Source organism: Molossus molossus, unplaced genomic scaffold (assembly GCF_014108415.1).
Source record: "Molossus molossus isolate mMolMol1 unplaced genomic scaffold, mMolMol1.p scaffold_m16_p_15, whole genome shotgun sequence".
Taxonomy (NCBI): domain Eukaryota; kingdom Metazoa; phylum Chordata; class Mammalia; order Chiroptera; family Molossidae; genus Molossus; species Molossus molossus.
Genome location: NW_023425350.1, coordinates 81796621 through 81814042, shown reverse-complemented (window position 1 = coordinate 81814042; position 17422 = coordinate 81796621). Strand labels below are relative to the sequence as shown.

Here is a 17422-nt window from a genome sequence, read left to right as displayed (position 1 = left end):
TAAAAAGACACAGAGTAGCTGATTGGATAAGAAACCATGACTCATATATATGTTGTTTAAAAGAGATCCACCTCACAACAAAAGACTCACATAGATTGAAAGTGAAGGGATGGAAAAAAATCTTCCAAGCAAACAGAAAAGAAAAAAAAGCTGGTGTAGCAATACTCATATCTGATAAAATAGATTTCAGAATGAAGGCCATAATTAGAGACAAAGAAGGCCACCACATAATATTGAAAGGATCTATCCAACAGGAAGATATAACCCTGATAAACATATATGCACCCAATATAGGATCACCAAAATATATTTAAAAACTTCTGGAAGACTTCAAAGGAGAAATCAATAGCAATAAAATCATAGCAGGGACTTCAACACCCTGCTGACATCGCTGGATAGATCCTATAGACAAAAAATTAGCAAGGAAACAGAGACTCTAAATGAAGCACTAGACCAAATGTATTTAATAGATATCTACAGAGAACTATACCCCAAAACTACAGAATTCACATTCTTCTCAAGTGCACATGGGACATTCTCAAAGATAGACCACATGTTAGGGCACAAACTAAGTCTCTACAAGTTCAAGAAGATTGAAATTATATCAAGCATTTTCTCAGATCACAATGGCATGAAACTAGAAATCAATTGCAAGAAGAACATCTGAAGACATTTGAACACATGGAAGCTAAATAGCATGTTATTAAACAATGAATGGGTCACCGAGGAGATCTAGGAAGAAATAAAAAACTTCCTGGAAACCAATGAAAATGAAGACACAACACAAAATCTATGGGATGCAGCAAAAGCAGTTCTGAGAGGGAAGTTCATAGCACTACAAGTCTACCTCAAAAAAGAAGAAAAATCTCTAATAGACTATCTAACCTCACAACTTAAAGCACTAGAAAGCAAACAAAAAGAAAACCCCAGAGCAAGTAGAAGGAAGGAAATAGTAAAGATCAGAGCAGAAATAAATGACATAGAGACCAAAAAAATAATTCAAAGGATCAATAAAACAAAGAGCTGGTTTTTTGAAAAGATAAACATGTCCCAAACGTATGGGAAAGCAGTAAAAACGTCATTAAAAGGAAAGTTTAGAGCTCTGAAATGTTTACATTATAGAAGATCTCAAATTCAAATTCAACATTACACTGAAAAGTAATGGAACAATCCTGGGATTTGGTCCAGCCACTGGCTAAGGGACGGTTTTATCACAGGAGAAAAGCCGGGTTGGGGCACCCAGACATGGAAGCAAGTAGCAGAGTCCCCATTTCCTGTTACAGTTACTCACACATCCACATACTTACCGCTTTGCACCAGCAGCCATGGTAACAGTATCAGAAACGACCTCCCTAAGCCTTCCACAGCCTGCGTTGTACAGAGTCCTCAGGGAAATTGCCCTGCCCACGGCCTCACTAAATGGGCGCAGGCAGCCTCAGCTCGCCGGGAAGTTATGTGCCTTGATAACTCGGAGCCCACCACAGGGACGTCCTTTCTGCTCAGGGGCAGCCAAAGTGGTGACAGAAGTGTGAATTCTCTGTTCCCAAACCAAATAATGGAGGCTCTTCAGATGGGGAAGTAATTTCCAAAGAGAACAACTATATGCCAACAAATTGGACAAACTGGGCAAATTGAGTACATTTATAGAAACATGCCATCTTCTAAAACTGAATCAGAAAGAATTAAAAAAACAAAACACCTGAAGAGACTTATTACAACTAATGAAATCAAAGCAGTGATCAAAACAATCTCAGCAAACAAGAATCCTGGGCTGGATGGCTTCAAAAGCAAATTTTGCCAAACATTCGAAGAACTAATACTATTCTCTGAAATAGTCTAAGAAAACTGAAGAGGAGGGAAGATTCCCAAGAATATTTTAAATGGACAATGTTATACTAATTCCAAAACCAAATGAAGACACTAAAAAAAAAAGAAAATCATAGGGCAGTATCTCTGATGAACAAAGATGCAAAAATCCTCAACAAAATATTAGCAAACTGTATCCAATAATACATTTAAAAGGTAATACATCATGATCGAGTGGGATTTATTCAGAGGATGCAAGGCTGATATAATATTCACAAATCAATAAATGTGATACACCACTTAAACAAAATGAATGATCAAAATTATATCAATAGATGAAGAAAAAGCATTTCGTGAAACCCAGCACCCGTTTATAATGAAAATACTCAGCAAAGTAAAAAAAAGGAACATACATCAACATATACATGCAAAAAAATGAAACTAGACCACTTCCTTACAACATACACAAGAATAACTCAAAATGGATTAAATACTTAAATGTAAGCCTCAAAACCATAAAAATCTTAGAAGACTACGTAAGCAATAAAGGCAGTAATATTCCTTCCTTCCTTCCTTCCTTCCTTCCTTCCTTCCTTCCTTCCTTCCTTCCTTCCTTCCTTCCTTCCTTCCTATTTTTCTTTCTCCTTAGCTGAGGACATTTTTGCATTTATCTTCAGATAGAGCAGGAGGGAGAGAGAGAGGAAGAGAGAGAGAGGAACATCGACATGAGAGAGACAAATGGACTGGTTGCCACCCGCACGACCCCAACTGGAACCGGGGACAAACCACAACTGAGGTATGTGCCCTTAGTGGGAACCCAACCTGGGAGTCTCTGGTCCATGGGCTGATGCTCTAACTGCTGAGCCAAACTGGCCAGGGCTCTGACATTTCTTATAGCAATATTTTTTTCTGATATATTACCTTGGACAAGGGAAATAAAAGAAAGGTAAACAAATAGGACTACAGTAAACTAAAAGTTTTTGCAGGGCAAAGGAAACCATCAACCAAATGAAAAGACAACCCACTGAAAGGGAGAAGATATTCAACGATACATCTTATAAGGGATTAATATCCCAAACTCAACACCAAAAAAAGGCAAGAAATCCAATTAAAAATGGGCAAAGAACCTGAACAGACATTACTCAAAAAAGAACATACAGATGGGCAGTAGACATATAAAAAGTTATCAAAAAAATGCAAATTAAAACCACAATAATATATTACCTCATACCTGTCAGGATGACTGCCATAGTAAATCCACAAACAATATGTGTTTGTGAGGATGTAGACAAAATAGAACCCTTATGCACAGTTGGTGCAAATGCAGATTGGTGACACTAATCTGGGGAAAACAGTATAGTTCATTCAAAAAATTTAAAATGGAACTGCCTAGTGATTCAGTGATTCAGTTTCTGAGAATATATCTGAAGATACCAAAACACTAATTCAAACTATGCTCATGGCAGCACTATTTACAATAGCCACAATTTGGAAGCAGCCCAAGTGTCCATCAGTGAGTAGTCCATAGGTGAGTAGATAAAAAAAGCAGTGGTACATGTACATATTGGAATACTACTCTGTTGTAAAAAAGAATGATACCTTATGCTTTGTGATATTATAAATGGACCTGAAGAGTGTTATGCTAAGTGAAATAAGCTGGTTAAAAAGAACAATATCATATGATTTTACTTATATGTGGGCGGCAAAGAGCAATATAAACAAACAAGCAGGGACAGTCATAGATTCAGAGAACAGACCGACAGCTGTCAGAGGAAGAAATTTTGGGGGGTTGGGTGAAAAAGGTGAAATGTATTAAGCTAAAAGTAAAAACCTCATAGATACACACAACAGTATGGTGATTACCAGAGGGAAAGAAGGTAGAAGAGGGTTAAGGGAAATAAATGGTAATAGAAAAAGACTCAACATTGGGCGGTGAACATGCAATTTTAAAAAAAGTTTCAACAAAAACAACAACAACAAAAGAGTTCCCAGAAAGATATGGGACCTCAGACCCCAAAACCTCCACATGGTGGCAGGTGGAATTCATTGTGTTGGAGCCATAACAAATGAGTCTGACCCATCCCTCTGCCACAGCCCCCGTGGCATCCCCACCAAGTGCTGCAGAACACGAGGTAATAACAGAGCAGAAGTAGTGTGTGACCCAGCATCCCCACCAGGTGCTGCGGAACCCAAGGTAACAGTGTAGAAGTAGTGTGTGACCCAGCATCCCCACCAAGTGCTGCGGAACACGAGGTAATAACAGTGTAGAAGTAGTGTGTGACCCAGCATCCCCACCAAGTGCTGCGGAACACGAGGTAATAACAGTGCAGAAGTAGTGTGTGACTCAGCATCCCCACCAGGTGCTGCGGAACCCGAGGTAACAGAGCAGAAGTAGTGTGTGACTCAGCATCCCCACCAGGTGCTGCGGAACACGAGGTAATAACAGTGTAGAAGTAGTGTGTGACCCAGCATCCCCACCAGGTGCTGCGGAACACGAGGTAATAACAGTGCAGAAGTAGTGTGTGACCCAGCATCCCCACCAGGTGCTGCGGAACCCGAGGTAACAGAGCAGAAGTAGTGTGTGACCCAGCATCCCCACCAGGTGCTGCGGAACCCGAGGTAACAGTGCAGAAGTAGTGTGTGACCCAGCATCCCCACCAGGTGCTGCGGAACCCGAGGTAACAGAGCAGAAGTAGTGTGTGACCCAGCATCCCCACCAAGTGCTGCAGAACACAAGGTAATAACAGTGCAGAAGTAGTGTGTGACCCAGCATCCCCACCAAGTGCTGCAGAACACAAGGTAATAACAGTGCAGAAGTAGTGTGTGACCCAGCATCCCCACCAGGTGCTGCGGAACCCGAGGTAACAGTGCAGAAGTAGTGTGTGACCCAGCATTCCCACATCTGACTCTTTATCTGAAGGAATAAAGCCTGGGGGGTGTGGCTCACTGGTTAATCATTGCCCAGTGCTCAAGAGGTCGCCAGTTTGATTCCCAGTCAGGGCATATGCCCAGGTTGTGGGCCTGGTCTCCGGTGGGGAGCATGCAGGAGGTGGCCAATCGATGTTCTCTCTCATGGATGTTTCCATCTCTCTCTCCCTCTCCCCTCCTCTCTCTCTGAAATCAATAAAGGAAAAGAATTAGAAAAAACAACAGAAATAAAACATTACCTCAAAAAGCAACATGTATTCATATGTTCTTTGCAACATTACTGGCAATAGCTAAGACACTGAAGCCACCTGACTGTCCATGGAGAGTAGAATGGGTAAAGAAAATGAGATTATATGATCTGTTTTTGGGACACAAGTTTGTGAAAGAATTCACAACTGAGAGAAGAGAGAAAAGGAAGAAATGTATTTGTCTTTCCCCACAGACGGGGAAAGAGCCGAGTACCAGGAGGCCCTGGGCCACAGCAGGCAGGTGAGCTGCCTTTTATAGGGTGGGGCCATGCTTTAAGTCACACAGATGGGGGAGCACCCTGAGGGGTTGCAGTTTGTTCTTCAGGAGACAGTCTGGCAGGTGTGCCAGGGGGTTTCTCATCATCTCTTCTTATCTGGCAAGGGGGGAGAAATGTGGGCCTGTAATCAAGTTGTTAATCTTTCCATGAGGTCAGGTGGTCCCCCTTGTCCTCACATTAGGAGAATGGACAGCATTCCTGAGGTCAGCACCTCCCAGCCAGGTCAGAATGGGCTTTTCTTTCATTACAACACAGCAATCACGATTAACATTGCAAAGGATGACTAACATTTTTTCTATGTCTAGTGCCCCACTATGAGTAGTTTTCTTACTCTTCTAATATTTTCTATTAATTCTAAGCTTTTTTGCAGCCCCTTTCAGTTAGGTAGAAATGTGGTTTGAAGTTGTAGACACCAGCCACCTCTGTTTTTATTACCAGGTACTTCTCATACATTGTGGGAAAAATCATAAAAAAAGAAAAACCTGTTTTTTGTCTTTACAATACGTATCTATTGCTACACTAAAGATAGCCTATTCAATAAAGTGTATTGGAAAAATTGGATAAATATGTACAAAAAATGAAACTAAACCGCCTTCTTACACAGCACACAAGAATAAACTATAAATGGAATAAAGACTTAAATGTTAGACTAAAAACCATAAAAATCCTAGAAGAAAACATAGGCAGCAAAATCTCGGATGTTTGTCTTAGTAATATATGTTCTGATATATCTCCTCAGGCAATGGAAACAACAACAAAAAATTAAACAAATGGAACTATAGCAACCTAAAAAAGGTTTGCACAGCAAAGGAATCCATAAAAAAGAAAAGAAAAGATAACCCACTGAATGGGAGAACAGTCATGAATGATACAACTGATAAGGGGTTAACATTCAAAATTTATAAAGAACTTATAAAACTCAACACCAAAAAAAGCAAGCAATCTAAATTAAAAAATGGACAAAGAACCTGAATAGACACTACTCCAAAAAGAGCATACAGATGGCCAATAGACATATAAAAAGTCATGAGAGAAATGTAAATTAAAACCACAATGAGATATCACCTCACACCAATCAGAATGGCTATCATCCATAAACCAACAAACACGTGTTGGTGAGGATGTGGAGAAAGGGGACCCTTGTGCATTGTTGGTAGGAATGCGGACTGGGGCAGCCACTGTGGAAAGCAGTATGGAGATATCTCAAAAAATTAAAAATAGAATTGCTTATGACCCAGTAATTCTCTTTCTGGAAATTTTTTCAAAGAAACCCAAAAAACATTAATTGGAAAGAATATATGCACCCCTATGTTCATTGCAGCATTATTTACAATAGCTAAGATTTGGAAGCAGCCCAGGTGTCCATCAGTAGATGAGCAGATAAAACAGAGATGGTACATTTACACAATGGAATACTACTCAGACATAAAAAAGAAAGAAAACTTTACCCTTTTCAAGAACATGCTAAGTGAAGTAAGCCACAGAAAGACAAGTACCATATGATTTCACGAATATGTGGAATCTAATGAACAAACTGAACTAACCAGCGAAGCAAAATGGAGACAAACTCATTAATAGAGAGCAGGCAGACAGCTTAGTGTGGGTGGTTAAGGGGGGGGGCAGGGGTGGAGGGATTGAGCAAAAAGGGAAAAAAGAGAAAGAACTCATAAACATGGTCAACAAAAAATATGATGTGTATATAATAAAATACTATTCAGCATATAAAGAAGGAAATCTTGTCACTTGAGACAACATGGATCAATCTAATTTAGGGCATTATGCTAAGTAAAGTAAGTCAGACTAAAACAGACAAATACTGTATGATCTCTCTTATAGGTGTCATTAAAAAAAAACTGAATTAGTGGTTGCTTTAGATAGGGTGTGATGGGCGCAAAGTAGATGAGCTTGGTCAAAAGGTAGAAACAGCCAATTATAAAATAAATAAGTTATGAGGATGTAAGTCGTGGTGACTATGACTAATAATTCTGTACTGTATATTTGAAATTAGCTAGGAGATTGTATCTTAAAAGTTCTCATTGCAAGAAAAATATGTTTAATCATGATGATAATGAATGTTAACTGGAACAATTGAGGAGATTATTTCAAAACACATGGAATGAGCCGTTACATTGTATACCCGAGCTAATGCTTGTCCATCACACCTTGATTAAAAGGAGAAAAAGAAAAAAACTGCCTCCTAAAATATGAAAATATATAAACAATCATTAAAATTGTAGACACATATTAAACACTTACTGAAGCCAGATTAGTCACAATATTATAGCACTTTTTCAGCCATGATCATACAAATATTCCTACCATAAATGGAGTGTTTATTATTTTTCAAACAGAAAAGAAACTTTTTATTCAATACCAAGATTACTTCACAAATATAGGTGCTGTTTTATAATGAAACTGCTATGTTGTTGGACACAAACACAATTCCACATAATCATTTTATTTAAGTCCTTTGACTTAAAATAAATTTTTCTTAGACACACATGCAAATTTTATTTATAACAATGTTTTGTTACTTTTTATCTCCCTCTCTTTAGGATAACCTTAATGGCAAACTTCCTGCTTTCCCTTAAAATCTTTTATACATGAATATTTATTAGCTATTTAAAAACATGGCAAAATTTGGATTTATCCACTAACATGACTATAAAAATGGTTTAAATACTGTTTAACATACATACTATTTACATAAGCAACAGAAAAATGACTTCATGTTCTGAAACCTAGTTGTTATATTGTAATCCATGATAACACATTCATGCTATTTTAAAAACTGAGGTAAAGCCCGGCTGGTGTGGCTCAGTGGTTGGGTGTCGACCCTGCACCAAGAGGTCACCTGTTGGATTCCTGGTCAGGGCACGAGCCCAGTTTGTAGGCCCAATCCCCAGTGGGGGGCATCGAGGAGGGGGCTAATGGATGTTCTTTCTCATCGATGTTTCTATCTTCTCTCCCTTCCTCTCTCTCTCTCTAATATCACTAAAGAAAAAAATTTTTTTAAATAAAATAAAAATTGAGGTAAATATATATATATTTGTTTAGTTCTACTCACTGTTTAATTGTTCATTTACCAGTGCTATGTTATTGGCACCAGTTTAGTAAGAGTTCGTATGTAGAAGGGAGGCACTCACATTTATTTCAAGGACCAAACAGATTACTGTATACGTTTCATTTATTAAAAGATTCTATAGCAATGAGATTTTGCAGTTCTCGTTCTTGGTTACTGCATAAATAACTGGCCTATATTTTATTTTAACTGAATAAAATGCATAGCTGAGAAGGGCGCACTGGCTGAAGGGCACATGTAATTGCCGGGAGACCAGCGCTGTGTGATGTCACTGCTCCTGGGGGGAGGACCATTGTGATGGTGGAGCCGGCCTGCAGGCTGCCTTGCCCCCAGTGGTCGATGACGCAGACGAGGAAGGCCGCTCAAGGAGAGTTTATCTGAGATGGCACATGCTACCTCAGAAATTCAAGACGAGCCTCCTAAAGATGGGTCTAGTGACTCAGAAACTGCCCTTCGACCTGCACGGTGTGATCACACCTGCCCTGGGGACTCAGAGCTGAGGTCTATGGTGGAGGAAAGTGCCTTTCAGGCTCTGTGCGAAGAAACCCTGACCAAAAGGCCACGCCACACATTCTGTGCCTCTGAACCGGAGGAGGATAATGACTTCCTGTCCATGACCTTTCCCAGAAAACTGTGGAAGATCGTTGAAAGCGAGCAGTTTAAGTCTATCTGGTGGGATGAGAACGGAACTTCTGTAGTGATTAACGAAGAGCTCTTTAAGAAGGAAGTTTTGGAAAGAAAGGCCCCTTTCAGAATATTTGAAACGGATAGTATGAAAAGTTTAGTTCGACAGCTTAACCTTTATGGATTTAGTAAAATGCGACAGAATTTTCAGAGATCTGCCTCTCTAGCTGACTTTCTGGCAGAAGAAAAAGAAGTCTCTGTTCTAAGCAAGGTATTCAGAAATTTTCAGTTACAACTTGTGTGTGTGTGTGTGTGTGTGTGTGTGTATAAAGTTAACACTAGTTTTTTAAAAAATCATTTTCCTTATTTAGGGCAGCTTGGACATAAACACTCAGGACTATAAGATATGTTACTAGTAACTGAACTTTACCAATGAACTCCATTTAAATAGAAGTCCTGAAACTATTTGAAGTAGTATTCACAGTCACTGTACATTTATAACACATTTTTGCTTGAAAACCATAATTAAATATCTGGGCCCAATAAGTAAACTTTTAAATGTATTAGCAGTGTATATGCATTATTTGATGACATTAACTTTGTGTCATAAAACCAAAATCATATTTTATAGGTTAGGTTTGTTGTATTCTTATATCTTGGTTTAAAATGTCACTGAATAACTTTCTCCTTTGGGTTTAGTTACAGTTCTTTCATAATCCCAATTTTAAACGAGGCTGTCCCCAACTCCTAGTGAGAGTGAAAAGAAGAGTTGGGATTAAAAATGCTTCTCCAGTATCTTCATTATTTCAAGATTTCAACAAGAAGCACTTTGGAGGACGGGGTCATGTGGATAACCATAATTCTGATTTGGTTGCTGAAACAAGTGAAGAAAGTGTATTTTCACACTCCACAAATTTAAATATGCCTCTTATCAGAAGTCCTGCTACCAGCCAAATAATTGTTAAGACAACTGCTCACATGAGAAGTAATTTTTCTTCTCCATCATCCACTTTAGTGAGACCATCAGAACAAGCTGCCAGGGATCGACACGCTGTTTCAGACGCGCGGACCACCTGCCCTGCGCACTCACGCAGCAGCTGCGCTCGGGCGAATTTCATCCCAACCGCGACCTCCGCTCCTCAGAACCACATCATTTCTCCCTTACAGAGAAGCTATTTTGAAAGGATGGTGCATCCTTCTACTTTTCCCAATAGATATTCTTATTCATCAGTCATTGATGGTCTTCCTCCTACTCTGCAACCGGCCAGCAGCCCAAGCTTCCCAGTGTCGGTGATAGCTGATACATCTGCTGCCTCTCTTTCCAGGGCAACTCCTCAGACACCTTGATTATATGAACATCACCCTAATTACAAATGATCTACCAAAGAACTACCAGACGAAGCAGGATAGCAAAAATCAAAATTTTGTTGGCGAATAGTAAAATGCCTGCAATTCTCTTTTTGAACAATAAACTTACATTCTCAACTTTATGGTTTCTTTGTCCTTATTTTTGAAGTAGCTAAGAGTAAAAAGATGCCTTATTTCCATGGCAGACTATTTACTATATTTTTAATATATGTTTTTGATCATTAGACAGGAACAGTTAACATGCCTCCCTCTAATATATCTAATTGACTGTTTAAAAAGAAACAATCATGGCTCAGAGGTTGGAGCATCATCCTGCGGACCAGAGAGGCCCGGGTTCTGTTTCTGCTAAAGGTCATGTACCTCCGTTGCGGTTTGTCCCCAGCCCTGGATGGGGTTGTGTGGGTGGCGGCCACTCGATGTGTGTCTCTCATGTCGATGTTCCTCTCTCTCTCTCTTCTTCTCTCCCTCCTGCTCTATCTGAAAATAAATGCAAAAACAAACAAACAAAGAAACAAACAAAAAACAGATAAAAAGAAACAATCATGAGTGTAAAGGAAAAAGAAGAAACTAGACTTAAGTAATTTCTGAAATAGTCCAGGATAAATCAAATGAGGGCCTAAATTAGGATGGTATAGTAGGGGTGGGGAAACTTTTTTCTGCCAAGGGCCATTTGGATATTTACAACATCATTCATGGGCCATACAAAATTATCAATTTAAAAATGAGCCTGCTCTGTTTGGTCAAACATTTAATACACTTACCCCTACTGTGACGGCTGAAACTGCTTCTCTGTGGCGGGGCTGTGATGTCCGCTGGCATGGATTTCAAGGGCCTTATATGGCCTGCGGGCCAGACATTCCTCACCCCTGGAAGGGATGGATACAAATAAAATATAGAAAAGGCAATTACTCAGAATTTATTAGCATTTTCTCAATTACATTACATTTTTCCAGTTATTGTAAAGCTTATGTACTCATATTTTAATTGGAAGAGGTTGTCTTCATTAAGGATATATTTCGTTCTTTAAAATATTACATACTATCGTTACTCCAGTAACCATGATCACCATGATGCCATCGCTGAAATAATAAAGATGACATGCTGTAGTCATAGATTTCATTACTGTCCCCAGGTGGTGGTATTTCAGATTATACTATAGAGGTGTATTTTTGCTCTGTACTCAAGGCATTACTACTTATTTGTGCCTTTATGTCTATATTTCAAATTTTAATGCACATTTCTACATTGCTTTATGTCTCACCAGAGAACAGGCTTGATTCCTTATGCAGACCTCTGACGTCTTTTAGATTCTGATCCCAGAATCGCAGCACGGCTCACAAGCCCCTGAAACCCCCATGTCTGTTTATCCCCGGGTCACAGCGCCTCCCGTTCCCTCGTCCATCCCCTGCTGCGCTCAGACCAGCCATTCTCAGCCAAGCGAACGCCCAGGTCCCGCCCAGACCCCAGCGCTCCCTGGCTTTAGAAGGCCCTCTCTTTGACTATTTAGATTACTACATAACCATTCTCAACACAGATATCACCTTTCAGATGTTTTCTGTTTTGTTTTGTTTTTTCTGTCTTTGACATCAGCACAGTTGTAGCATAGTGCCTGCCCAATAATATTTTTAGTGTTTACTGAATAAGCAATAAATTGCATGTTGACTTAAACCAAATAAAATTTACTTTATTTGCCAAAAAACAAGAAAAACAAACAAACCTCCCATAGTCTTCAGTATTACTATAATTAGTTTACACTCTTCAAAGAAAATTTTATTAAAGGATAGTGTTCACTAAAGAGGTAAAAATTTTGACTTATTAAAAGTAGTGTGTGTCACTGGTTATCATTCTAAGCACTTACTGCTATTGTCTATTAATTGCCAGTCATCTTATCACTATGCAAATGTGAACTCTTTACCACCTTAAGGGATTTTCTCCTTCTATTTCATTTAAATGTACTGATTATTACTCTGTCTCTCTAGCAATTTCTTTTTCATCTTTTGCTTTGAATGATAGGTTCTTCCTTGAAAGAATTTTTTGTGTATTTATTGATTCTTCTTTTTTTTTTTTTTAATCCTCACCCGAGGACATTTTTCCATTTTTCGTACAGATAGAGTGGGAGGGAGAGAGAGGAAGAGAGAGAGAGAGAGAGACATCGACGTGAAAGGGACACATCGAGTGGCTGCCACCTGCACAACCAACCAGGGCCGGGGACAAACTGCAACCGAAGTACGTGCCCTTAGCGGAAACTGAACCTGGGTCTCTCCGGACCGCAGACTGATGCTCTAACCGCTGAGCCAAACCAGCCAGGGCTATTTATTGATTCTTTATAACATAGTTTCCCAAGTGTTTTGCTGAAATGCATTATAGTGACAACATTCTTTCACTGGAGTCCTCTGAGACAGCAGGGGCATATTTAAATTGTGCCTAAAAAGAAAAAGTTTGAAATAATTATTTTACCTATGAAATTTTTATTCTTTCTTGGTATTTTATGACACAATGCAATGGTCATCTATGCTTATAGTCCTTTAAGCTTAACTAGTTTTAGTTCTCAGAAGTGTATTTATAATAAAGGTAACACAATGTTATGCATAAGTAAATAATTGTTCTTAAAAAAAAGAGGCCAAAAACAAAAAGTAGAAAATTCAACTGAGATAAATGAACACTGGGTGAAAAAGAGAGAGAGAGAGAGAGAGAGAGAGAGAGAGATAAAAGATGGAATGGGATGCTTATAATATAAATAAAGTATGATAACTGTGAGGCCAGAATAAGGTGTCAGAAAAACAAGAGTAAAATGGTGACTGAGCAAATGCAGAAAATAAAGAGGTCAATGTGACTTAAATATTCTATCTCTGCTTCCCCAAAATGAATTTATGGGGTGACACTGGTTCCCAAAACCATATAGGTTTTAAATGTGTAGCTTAATCCTGAACTATAACACCACATGATTATAATGTAATCCAGGAAATAGCTTAGGATCTATTGATATTCAAAACAAAGATATATGTTTTTAAGCATTCTTTTAGGGTCTCACAAGATAAATAACCTTCAAGTGCAAAAATAGCTCTCAACATTTGGCCCAAAAAGAATACCACATATTAAAAATAGCCAAAATGGTGGCAGAGTGGATGAAAGCTACACAGACCCTCTCCCAGAACCAAACTGGAATTACAACTATAACACAGACAAATCGACGAGAAAAACCAACAGAAAAGCAGCTTGCGAAGACCATATAACCACGGACACTGACTCCATCCCGGTAGGCTTGCGAAGGCACGAGACGGGGCTGGGAGCCCACGGTCGGCAGCTCGGCAGCGGCCTTAGCTGGGAGCAGCACCCTTGGGTTACCCTCCCAAGCGCCTCCACAGCACAGAGCTGGGAGAGGCAAAAACAGCCACAGCCACTCACCTTGGGCTCCGGCAGAGGGAGGGCAGACTGGACTGGAACTGAGTGGGGAAACTTGGGATTGGGAGAGCACTCAGAGCTTTTGCTGAGTTGCTGCCACGCATGAAGGTGGCCATATTGCTCCTTCCCAGGGCTCAGGGGAGAGGCAGGAGCCCCTCCCTCGGAGATCCAACCCCACCCTGTGGGCCATTGAAGTGCTAACTGAAGCTCATTAAAACCAGCATCTGCCCCACCCTCGTGAAATCCCCTTATGCTGAGCACCTGAGGGAGTTTTCAATCAACTGACAACCCAAAACTCATCAAGTAACCTCGACTGCTAGCCTCCAGGCAAAAAGCTAGAGGATAACAGTACCTTTCCTGGGCTAGCAACTTTAACCACGAAAGTAAGACTTGACAGTGATGTTTAACGTGGATCCTCCCTGGCTCATCTAAACCCAGGAGAGGGAGCCACAAACAGCAGAACACCAACACCCACAGGGAAAACTTGAGAGGCTCCAAAGCCCACTGAGATAGCCAAAATGGTGAAACACAGAAACAGAAGCCAAATGAAAGAACAAGAGACCTCCACCGAAGATGAGATCAATGTGGAGCAGTTAGGCATATTAACAGAGCTAGAATTCAGAGCCATGATCTTGAGGAAGCTCAACAGGATGAGTAAGGACATGGAAACGCTGAAAATAAGCCAATTGGAAATTAAAAACCACCAAGAAGAGATAAAAAATGACATATCAGAAATGAAAAACACATTGGAAGGTCTAAAAAGCAGAGTAGAGGAAGCTGAGGACCAGATCAGTGAATTAGAAGACAGGGTAGAAAAAATCAACCGATCAGAAAACCAAAAGGAAAAAACGATTAAAAAACAGGAAGACAGCTTAAGAGAACTGTGGGAAAACTGGAAAGGTAATAATATTCGCATCATAGGAGTCCTCGAAGAAGAAGAAAATGAGCAAGGGACACAGAATTTATTCAAAAAAATAGTGACAGAAAACTTCCCTAATTTGGTGAAGGAAGAAGGTATTCAAGTTCAAGAAGCACATAGAGTCCCAAGTAAGAAGAACCCTAACAGGCCCACACCAAGACACATAGAAATTAAAATGCCAAAAATTAAAGACAGAGAGAATCCTAAAAGCAGCAAGAGACAAGCAACAGTTTACCTACAAAGGAAACCCCATAGGGCTCTAAGCTGACTTCTCACAAGAAACACTATAGGCCAGAAGGGAATGGCATGAAGTAATCAAAGTCATGAAAAATAAGGATCTGAATCCAAGACTACTCTATCCAGCAAGGCTATCATTCAAAATAGAAGGTCAAATAAAGAGCTTCCCAGACAAAACAAAAAGGGTAAGGGAATACATTAGCACCAAACCAGCACTACAAGAAATGTTAAAAGGACTGCTGTAATTAGCAGGAGAAATAGGAAAAAAAAATAGACCCACACTAAACCAAAATGGTAATAAACATATATCAATAATCACCTTAAATGTTAATGGATTGAATGCTCCCATAAAAAGACACAGAATAGCTGATTGGATAAGAAACCATGACTCATCTATATGTTGTTTACAAGATACCCACCTCAAAACAAAAAACTGACATAGGTTGAAAGTGAAGGGATGGAAAAACATTTTCCAAGCAAATGGAAAGCAAAAAAAAAAAAAAAGCTGGGGTAGCAATACTCATAACTCGTAAAATAGATTTCAAAATGAAGACCATAACTAGAGACAAAGAAGGTCACTACATAATATTGAAAAGATCTATCCAACAGAAAGATATAACCTTAATAAACATATATGCACCCAATATGGGAACACCAAAATATATTAAAAATCTCTGCAGGACTTCCAAGGAGAAATCGACAGCAATACAATCATAGCAGGGGACTTCAACACCCCGCTGACAGCACTGGATAGATCCCCTAAACAAAAAATTAGCAAGGAAACAGAGACTCTAAATGAAGCACTAGACCAAATGGATTTAATAGATAACTACAGAGAATTACACCCCAAAACTACTGAATACACATTCTCCTCAAGTGTACATGGGACATTCACAAAGATAGACCACATGATAGGACAAATACTAAATCTCTACAAGTTCGAGGAGATAGAAATCATATCAAGCATCTTCTCAGATCACAATGGCATGAAACTAGAAATCAATTGCAACAAGAACATGCACAGACATTTCAACACATCTAGGCTAAATAGCATGTTATTCAACAATAAATGTGTTACTGAGGAGATCAAGGAAGAAATTAAAAACTTCCTGGAAACCAATGAAAATGAAGACACAACAACACAAAATCTATGGGATGCAGTGAAAGCAGTTCTGAGAGGGAAGTTCATAGCACTACAGGCCTATCTCAAGAAACAAGAAAAATTTCTAATTTACTGTCTAACCTCACAACTTAAAGAATTATAAAGCAAACAAAAAGAAAACCCCAGAGCAAGTAGAAGGAGAAAATAGTAAAGATCGGAGCAAAAATAAATGACATAGAGACCAAAAAAAGCAATTCAAAGGATCAATGAAACAAAGAGCTGGTTTTTGGAAAAGATAAACAAGATTGATGGACCCTTAGCTAGACTCACCAAGAAACAATTACAGTGATACCTCGGTTCTCGAACATAATTCGTTCCAGGAGGACGGTCGAGAACCAAATTGTTCGAGAACCGAAGCAATGAAACCCAATAGGAAATAATGGAAACTGGATTAATTCGTTCCAAGCCCCAGAAAATGCCTATTTACTGGCCTAATTTGTATATAATATGTAGAAAAACATAAGTCTCAACAAGAAATAAAAGTATACAGTATGTCTAAGGGTTAAATTCAGTGTAAAGCGTGACTCTCTCCACAAAGCGTGACTCTCTCCACAAAGCGTGACTCTCTCTCTGCACTCACACTGATGAAGCAAGCAAGGCGCGCTGGGCTGAATGAACGCCATTCGGCTCAACTCGGCTCATCTCGGAAGTTCGAGTTCCAAATATTTGTTCGGATTCCAAGACAAAAGTTTCTCGAATCTCCTGGTCGAATACCGATTTGGTCGAAATCCGAGGCGTTCGAGAACCAAGGTATCACTGTAGAGACAACCCAAATACACAAAATCAGAAATGAAAGAGGAGAAGTAACAACCGACACCACAGAAATACGAAAGATCATTAACAGCTACTATGAACAACTATATGGCAACAAATTTGACAATATAAGCGAAATGGAAAATTTCTAGAAACACAGTCTCCCAAAACTGGACCAGGAAGAGATAGAAAACTTGAACAGCCCTGGCCAGTTTGGCTCAGCGGTTAGAGCGTCGGCCTGCGGTCCGGAGAGACCCGGGTTCGGTTTCCGCTAAGGGCACGTACTTCGGTTGCAGTTTGTCCCCGGCCCTGGTTGGTCGTGTGGGTGGCAGCCACTCGATGTGTCCCTTCACATCGATGTTTCCCTCTCTCTCCCTTCCTCTCTCTCCCTCCCACTCTATCTGTACAAAAAATGGAAAAATATCCTCGGGTGAGGATTAAAAAAAAAAAAGAAAAAGAAAACGAAAAAAGAAAACTTGAACAGACCAATAACAACTAAGGAAATTGAAGAGGTAATCAAGACTCTCCCAGCAAACAAAAGCCCAGGCCCAGATGGCTTCACGGGCGGGGGGGGGGGGGGGGGGGGGAGGGATGGGGGGGATGGTTACCGAACAC

The 17422-nt window shown here is 39.7% G+C and overlaps 1 protein-coding gene across 1 annotated transcript; it reads left to right on the top strand.

Moving 5' to 3' along the window:
- The first annotated feature begins 8724 nt into the window (after window positions 1–8724).
- LOC118630451 (heat shock transcription factor, Y-linked-like) lies at window positions 8725–10313 on the top strand. Its single transcript, XM_036262227.1, has 2 exons — window positions 8725–9237; window positions 9666–10313. The coding sequence occupies exons 1-2, from the start codon at window positions 8725–8727 to the stop codon at window positions 10311–10313; spliced, it is 1161 nt and encodes a 386-aa protein (XP_036118120.1).
- Window positions 10314–17422: the final 7109 nt, after the last annotated feature.